The 8,854-nt window shown below is 44.5% G+C and overlaps 1 protein-coding gene across 1 annotated transcript; it reads left to right on the top strand.

The window, feature by feature from the left end:
• Window positions 1–13: 13 nt before the first annotated feature.
• Window positions 14–5,183, top strand: FIGLA (folliculogenesis specific basic helix-loop-helix). Its single transcript, XM_004691352.1, has 3 exons — window positions 14–214; window positions 2,737–2,889; window positions 4,914–5,183. Exons 1-3 carry the CDS (start codon window positions 14–16, stop codon window positions 5,181–5,183), a joined length of 624 nt encoding a protein of 207 aa, XP_004691409.1.
• The last annotated feature ends 3,671 nt before the right edge of the window (window positions 5,184–8,854 follow it).

Raw genomic sequence — 8,854 nt, 5'->3', positions numbered from 1 at the left:
GGCGCGCTCAGCCATGGACGCCGTGCCCTTCCTTCTGGGCGCCCCTCAGGCCGAAGTGCTGGAGGACGTGCTGCGGGAGCAGTTCGGGCCGCTGCCCCAGCTGGCCGCTATCTGCCGGCTCCGGCGGCTGTCCTCGGGCGGCTACTCGTCCACCCAGGACCTGCAGCTGGTGCTGGAGCGGCGGCGCGTCGCCAACGCCAAGGAGCGCGAGCGGGTGAGCCCCTGTCCCGCGCGGACCCCGGCCGCCCGGGCTCCGCCCCTCAGGACCCCGTCCCGGGAGGGCCCTGGTCCCCGAACCCGCCGCCCGCCGCCGAGCAGCTGCTGTGGGCCGGGTGCACCCACACTCGGCGCCCTCGGGGGCCGAAGGCGACGTGGACTCCTGAGGCCCGGCCGCGTCGGGTTGCCGCCACCTCAGCCCAGCTGTCGGTTCTCGGCGGGCGGGCAGCCACCTTCCCCGCTACCCCCCGGGCGAGTGCAGGCCCGCGCCGAGGTGGGGGATGGCACAGAGCGGGGTCACTTAAAAGGGGTCTGCCGGGCAGATGCTTTTTCGGAGCTTCGCGTGGCCGAGTCGCGCTGAAATCTCGTAGCTGTCAGTGCCGTGCAGGGGCTGGGGGCGCCGACGGCTCCCTCTCATCACCCGCTTTTCCGCGTGCTCGGTGTCACCTCCTGGAAGCACATGTGGTGAGAGGGCAGACAGCTTAACAGAGTTACTGTTTTATTTTTTTTAAGTAAGGAGACACACCACCCCATTGGGTACCCAGACTCCCCCTCAACTGCTGTGTGGAGAAAGCCTCAGTCCCGGAGCCGGCAGGGGCGCGTCCCTCACCAGCGGGGTGGTGCTGTGAGCTGTGGTCGGAGCGGCCTCTACTGGTCGCTTTTAGTACTGCTAGCAAAGCCGGCCCGACAGGGTCTGCTTTGCGGTGGGTTCTGCCCCCCTGCAATCTTTGGCTGGGGTTGCTGCGGAGGGGGGTCCTGGAGAGGGTAGGCTGGGTGGTGGGAAAAGGAGGGAGCACGCAGCTAAGTCTCGGGGTTGTGCCTATACACTGCGGGTAGCCCGAAAGAATCAACTAAGAGCTTAGTCTAGGAGGGCAGGCGCAAAGATTGGAAAGAGGGGGAATTTCAAGGGCAGAGAAGTATGGTTTTAACAAGCACTAGACCCTTTTGGAAAAAAGCTGTGCTTTGATGTGATGTGGCTGTCAAACAAGATTCCGATCTAATACTTTGCATTTTAAGTGGACTTTCCCGCCAGTAAGGAATTGCTTTCTGTAGAGAATTGGTCCTGATTTTTATCTGCTATTTGAAAACTCATGACCTTTATTTTCCTTTATGATGTAAATTTCTATACCTGGAAAATAATAGAAAAGAATGGAAACAGCCTTAACACAGGTTTAACTGTTATGAATGATCATCTTGTACTTATCCTTCCAGTTCAATTTTTCTACATGTGTACACATACAATTTTACAAAACTGTGATGGTCTCGCTGGTAATTTTTTTTCACAGAACATTAACAAAAACATCCCTCACATTCTTAAACATTCTTTCAGAGACCAGCTTTTGATTAAGTGATATAATGACACATAAAATATTTCTTCCTAACCTGGCACACATCTGTCACATAAATGGGCCTTATCCAGTTTCCTACTTTTGGGCAAGTATGTTTTTCACAGCTTTGTACTGGTGCCTAAATCTATGTGCATGTCTGATAATTACTTCAGAATAAGATGCTAGAAGTTACTGGGGCATATAGAACCTCACCCTTTTTGATATAAGTTGCCCAATTGCTTTCTAGAAAAGTTTACTCATTTTTATCCCTTCTTATAAGGTTCAGAGCTATTCCCTTTTTATATTATCCCCAAAGCTGAAAAAACCCCAGCTTGTTACATTAAAAAAAAGACATCTATTTTTTATTTTAATTTGTAGTTCTTTAATTATAAAGTTCAGTATTTTACGTGTATTCTGTGATAGAACTATATCCACCATCTACTTGGATTTGGAATGGGAAGGGGTTTTAGATATAAGTGAGCATGTGAAATTTTTGGTGTAGTGGGAGAAAGTTCTTCCAGGGGCTGTGTTTTCCAGAGGATGACCATCAAGAGACGTGGGCCTTCAGAACTGAGGATTAGACCCTGGTGAGTTTAAACAAGGATGAGGAGCCTCATTCTACTTCAAGTCTGGCCAACAGGAAGACTCTCTGGGCTCCCCTTGATTTAACATCATCCACTGGCGCTTGAAGAGTATGGCACAATGCTTGTGTGGGTTTTATTCATTACCAATAAAGTTCCCACTTATCGAAGACTTTCTTTGCCAGGTTAGGAAGAATTAGTATATGTTTGTTTATGTCACTTAATCACCACGAAAAGCTATACAGTGGGCATTTCTCACTTTGCAGGAAAACAGATCAGGGCTTGGTGATGTTAGTATCCTTCACACTCTCCTAGAACTGGTTAGTGCTGGAGCTGGTGTGTATCAACTCAGCCTTTCACCCCTACTCCATTGCACACAGAAAGGAAAGGAGGTCAAGGCGAATGCTGTTCCCTTACAGCCAACCTACCCGCAAGGTCCAGCTTGTGCCACTCCTCTTCTTGCCTGGAACAGCACTGTCCCTTGGGGCAGTGATGCTTGTGTTCCCAATGCAAGAGAGCGGTGGCAGTGACCCTCACAACCCCCTTCTATGGCTTGGGGGATGTCTGTATAAATTAGTCTCTCTGTGTCACTGTTCCTTTTTGTTTTACAGATAAAAAATCTCAACCGTGGTTTTGCCAAACTGAAGGCACTTGTACCATTTCTTCCCCAGAGTAGGAAGCCTAGCAAAGTTGATATACTAAAAGGTGCAACTGAGTACATACAAATTCTCAGTGATGTTTTGGGAGGAACCAATGATTCTGAGGTAAAGGTTTAAAACTTGGAATGATGTCCACCATTCATTGAGCCCTTTCTTTGTGCCAGGAAACTTGTGTATATGTTCCAGTTAGTTTACAATAATCCTGTGAGCTAGTTATGATCCCCATTTTACAGAGGAGGGAACTAAATACAGGAAAAGGCCTGTCGCTAAGAAATCTAGGTCAGTATGAGCTTTGGAGTCAAGTTCTGGGTCAAGATGTAAAGCAAACCCTTGAATTATATTGTTTCATTCAGCATCATTTTTGTTATAATGTTAAGAAAAAAATTGACTCTCAGCTGGGGCTACTGTGTGTGGAATTTGCATTCTCCTGGTGCCTGCCCATTCCTCCCACACCCTGAAGGTGGTGTGTTAGAGCCCTTGATGTATCTCCCTGTCCCCATTGCAGTGTGTGTGGGTGATGGTGTATCCTGCTAGGCAGTGTCTCTTGTCCAGAGTAGGTTCTTCCTTGCACCTTGAGTTGCTAGGCTCTAGGCACCCATAAACCCTGAGTTGGAATAAGCAGGTTAGAAAGTGAATACAGATGATTGTTTTATTTTAGTAGCCTTGGGGGCTATATCTAGAAGTTAGGTGATGTTTTTGTGACAACAGGTGTGCTGTAGAAACTTAAATCTTATGTACATCAATCAGCCTATGGATTGGTTTCATTGTACATGTTTCCCTTAAAATCAGTTTTCAAGAGTCTATATATGACCTTAAGTGAGGACTCTCATGTTTACCTCTTGTCACTGTCTAAGACACCTTGCTTCTAAAAGTTGAATCTCTAATAGGATCTTGACAATGGGCATGAGAAGAGGCTTCCATAAACCTAGTCTGTTTGGTGGTTTCCTTCTCTGGTGTGCTTTCCCAGGATATACATCAGACAGGACACTGAAGGGAAGGGGTATTTCTTTCCTTGAGGTATAACTGTGGGGGCACTTAGCAGGGGCCTGGTGAGACTAGTCTCACAGGGTTTTGTGCCATTCAGTAGACAACATAAATGAATGTGAGTTGCAAACTGTTACACATCATACTATTACCAGCATTATAAGGGTACATAGCTTAAAGGTGTCTATTAGGCAGTGGAAAGCGTGGGTTGGTTTTGAGCTCCTTCTATGATGAGACACACCTTGAAGCCTGAAAAGGACTTAGAAATTGGAGGTAAGATAAAGTGAAAAGGCGTAAGCAATATCATTGATAAGGAGGACCCATTAGAGAGGTGGGCAGAGAAACAAGGTAGAATCCTAGATCAAGGACTGGGACTCTGAGGGTGAGAAGTAGTGGGAGGAGTGTCAGAAGCTGCCTAGCTCCAGGGGAAGGCAAGCACACCCAGCACTTGAGCTGTATCAGCACAGGAGTGGACTGGAAGTCAGGTGGAGGGAGTTGAGGGTGTTTTGGTAAAATCTTCAGACCAAGCAGAGAGAAGTGGCGAACTCCAAGTCTATTCAAACTAAAAGTCCCAATATACAGCACCTAACATGTGGAAGAAGAAAAGTTGTTAGAGTAATGCTACTTTTCTAAGTAGCAACTTGATCATTTTTAGGGGCAGAAAAGAAGGGTAGATGCTAGAAAAATATCATTTTAGAAACTTTAAGGCAGAAATTATATATAGTAATTCAAAGTCCCTCCCATTTACCTGTCGGCTAGACAGGTAAGCCCTGTTCTGCTGTGGTGCAAATGGAGTGTCCTCTTGGCTAACTGGATGTTTGGGCTGTAACACTGTCATAGTGTGTGGATGTGGACAGGCAGCTGCCTTAGTTTTTCCTTGCATGATAATTGTGTAACAGAAGTGCTTTTTAATATTTATTGTAAAATGTAGGATGTTTTATGCTAAATATTTTTACTGCTGTTGCCAACTGCACATTTTAAGGTTATAGTAGAACAAAGTAAAGTCTGAGAGATGACTCCTCCATAACAGCAGAGGTATTCCCTATATCATTTAAATGAAACCTCATTAGTTCATTGAAATATTTTAATTTAAGTCTTCAAAATCTGACTGTCATTTATGTATGACAACTGAATATGGTTTCTAGAAACAAGATCCAGATCACCAGAGGTATAACAACAACAACAACAACACTTCTGAGCCACATGTATCCTTGGCTAGAGAGCTACTGAGAAACATCACCCAACACCCCAGCTGTGCTGTGGGCTTGAAGAGGGAGGATGAAGGGCCGTGGTCAGCAGGTGGCAGTGGTGAGTCGGCTACCCGTGGCGGCCAGGCCTGTCTTCCGCAGGAGTTGGATGGAGCCTGGTCGTCTTCCCTCTTAAGTAGAGTTATAGATAACAAAAAGTCAATGTAGTCCTTGAGGCGTATATATTTTTTCATGTTAAAACATGACTGACGCAAGATAATTTGTGAAAGCACCTGAGTGAGAGCTAACTTATTACCCAAGTTTGCTCTTTGGAAATCTGTTTTCACATTTCCATATTAATTGGTCAGCGCTTAAGAAGGGAAGGCAACTCCTCCAGAATCACCAGTGTGGACTTAAGCTTATGCTATGACCCTAATTCATCAATAGAGTCTGTGGCTACTGCGGGCCTTCAGAAGAGTAAGTAGCCGCCACACATGAAGCCACATGGCATTGCTGTGCAGAAAGACGTGCCTTGCTCACAGGCAAGCTCAGACACGTGCATTTTTAATTTTTTTAATTTGTTTTGGTTTGAGATTTTATTTTTAATATTTATTTGACATGGTTGTTCACTTTTGTATAATGTTTGATTTCTCCTCTCAGATATAATCCCCATAAAATCCTCACCACCAAATCACCTGTGAGCTGTCCACACAGTCTCCTGTGCATATGCTTTTTTAAAAATAGGTCTTCTCGGAAGGCAGCATTTCAAAAAAAAAAAGCAGTCTACTGCAACAGTTCTCATTGCTTTGCCATACTTAATGAAGCAGAAGCTGCTGAAGTAGCAGTCTGCTTCTTGGGGTTTTCACCATGTGTCTCAGTACTACACAGTAGAGACCCCTCTGCTACCCTACAACACTATACTATTAAAACAGGAAAGGCTCAGGAATCCAGAACCGAGTTTACTAAATAAACAAATTACTTGAATGCTGTAGGGGCTCTGGGAGTGTGGAGTCACAGTGACGGTTGGTGGTGGGAGGCAGTTTAAGATAGCAGTTGAGTGCAGGGTCTGGGGTCAGAATTTTGAGGCTCAAAGTCTGGTCTTATTGCTGGCAAGCTGAGCAACTACCAGGGAGTTACTGCATCACTCAGGTCCTCAGTTTTCCCATCTGTAGAGTGGGAACAGTGAATTTGTATGAGGTTCAAATGACATGTCAGTGAAGTACCTCACCTATAAATCTGCTTGGCTCACCATGAGCAATCAATATGGATGGTAAGCAACCCATAATAAGCCACAGACATCCTAGCTCTGACACAGTGAGTGTTCTGGGTTTTCTCACTTGACTGAACAATGCTCCCATTTCTGACTTGAATACTATTTTCTAAAGAATTAATTTTTATACATGCTCAGTATAGAGGTTTTTACTCTGGCCACATGAGTGAAAAATCGTCCCTTGCCAGTCAACTCTGGGGAGACAGAATTTCTGTTGCTAAATTATAAGCTGACAGGAGCACGAGAATGAAGACATGCCCTTAACTGAACCATATACTTGGCTATGTAAGGTTGTAACAGTAATGCTGCCATTAGAGATTAAGGCAAAAACTCTTTGCACTTAGTCCTTACTGAATTTTGTCAGGTAGGTAACTGTAGCCTATGACATCATTCTCATAGTGAGCTTCCTGACTGTACCTTATTGCCAGTCCTCTTAGATGTGGGTTAGGGGTAGAGCCCAAATGTGAGCAGAGCAGGCTTATGCTTGGCAACACCAACAGCAAAGGTGGACAGGAGGTCCTAGTTTTCCAGGTCTAATTGATCTTGGAAACAGGCCTTTTATTTTTTTATTTTTTAAATATTTGTTTATGCATACAAAAACTAGAGTACAAGCCAGAGGTGCAGGGGGTGGGGTAAGAGGATTCACCAGAGACAGAGTGGAGAACGAAACAGGTGGATTGGCTGAAATACATGGTGAGGGGAGCAGGAGAGGTCTGCTGCACCATATGGGTCACCTCCCTGGGTGGGGATTGAACTTGTGCTTCAGATAGCTTCATAGTGCTGCAATTTAACCCGTTGTGTCACCAGGAAGGGTCTGGAAATAGACCATTTATAATAGATCTAAAATGGGGACAAACATTTTCTCATAAGAAACAGAAAAATTCTTACTGGAACTTTCTTAGGGAACAAGACATTCAAATTGGAATCTTTTAGGCCCTCCCTGGTGGGGCCCCAGGTTAAATAAAGCACAGCGTTGCTAGCGAGTCAGCCTCTTCAGTGCAAGTTTGATACCCCCAGAGGTGATCCACATGGCACCACAGACCTCTCCTGTCTCACCTGCTGCTCCCCTCAGCAGTGTACTTCGTCCATCTGCCTGTTCTGCTCCCCACTCTGTTTCTGGTGAGTCCTTCGTCACCTCTGTCCTGCACCCCAGTTCTGTATGCATAAATAAGTACATCTTAAAAAATAAATTGTAGTCTTTTAGTTAACCAAGTTTGAGCTGATGTTGGGAGAATGTGCTAGTTATTACAACAAATACAGAATGAATCATATAAGGGAGAGTTTTTATATGCTCTCTGTCAAGTGTGATTTCTGAGGCCTGAATGTAAAGTGCCATTTTTGCAGAAGTATTCCAGGATTTCATTAATTTTGTCAAAGGCTTTTTTGACATTCAAACATTAACTCTGAAATACTAATCAATTTATAAATGGGTTGCAAGTATAAGTACAGCCTTTCCTGACTCACTTGAGAATCAGGAAATAGAATAGCAGTTGAGTGCAGGATCTGGAGACAGAATGTTTAGGCTTAAAGCCTGGCTTTCTCACTGGCCAGCTGAGTGACCATCAGTGAGTTACTGCATCTCTCAAGTCCTGGTGGCCTATCACCTCTGATTACTTTAGTACACACTTCCTCCAGATGGGGACATTTTCCTCCAAGAACACAGTGCAGGAATTTTGGCACTACTACCCTGTAATCCACAGGGCCCAATCACATTTCACCCACAGTCTCAATAATGTCCTCTCTAGAAAAATGACCCAGCTGAGAGTCATGAGTTGCATTTATTTGTCTTTTGTCTCTTAGGAAACAATTCCGGTACAATTCTTTATTCTTTTCATGATTTATGTGATCTTTATACATTTGAGAGTGGCAGGCCAATTTTGAGAATGATCCTTGTTTCTAGTTTGTCTATTTCCAGATACATATTTGGAAAATTGTGGAAAGTAATGCTGCTTTTAGTCAGTACTTCATAGGAGGTGGGGCGGATTTTGACTTGCCTCATTACCAATGATATTCTTTTTCGATCTCTTGCTCAATGTCGTGTCAGATCCCTGAACTTTAGAAATAGATCTTTTGCAATTAACATGTATATTGTTGTGTGTAGGCTTGAGTGTATACAGCCATTACTCATCAGAATTTTTCTATATTCATTTAATTTAATTTTGAAATAATTACAGATCCATAGAAAGTTGCAATGATAATACAGAGAAGTTCCACATATACCCTTTACTCAGTTTCCCTGAACAGCTATGCCTTATTTAACTACAGTGCAATATCAAAACCAGAAAGTTGATATTGGTACTTTGTGTATCGCTCCATTCATTTATCGCATGTGTAGATTGTGGGACCACCACTGTAGTCAAGCTGCAGTGCTGTTCCATCACTACCAGGCTCTCCCTTTACCATCACAGCTGCCCACTGCCCTCATCCCCTCACTCTCCCTAGCCCTCGGCAATCACTGATGCTTTCCCATCTGTCTAATTCATCACTTTGAGAATGTTCTATAAAGGGAATCATGCAGCAAGCTTTAGAGACTGCCTTTTTTAACTCACTACAATGCCCCTGAAATGGTCTGAATTGCTGAGTATTTGTGGTATTGCAACAAATACAGAATGAATCATATAAGGGAGAG

This window comes from Condylura cristata, unplaced genomic scaffold, assembly GCF_000260355.1.
Source record: "Condylura cristata isolate star-nosed mole 26May11 unplaced genomic scaffold, ConCri1.0 scaffold00031, whole genome shotgun sequence".
NCBI lineage: Eukaryota > Metazoa > Chordata > Mammalia > Eulipotyphla > Talpidae > Condylura > Condylura cristata.
The sequence above is the reverse complement of the archived record's forward strand: the minus strand, read 5'-3'. Positions and strand labels throughout refer to the sequence as shown.

Coding starts and splice junctions, on each gene's coding strand:
- FIGLA (XM_004691352.1), top strand. CDS start 14: ATGGACGCCGTGCCCTTCCTTCTGGGCGCCCCTCAGGCCGAAGTGCTG. Junction 215..2,736: donor ACGCCAAGGAGCGCGAGCGG/GTGAGCCCCTGT, acceptor TTTGTTTTACAG/ATAAAAAATCTCAACCGTGG. Junction 2,890..4,913: donor GAGGAACCAATGATTCTGAG/GTAAAGGTTTAA, acceptor TATGGTTTCTAG/AAACAAGATCCAGATCACCA.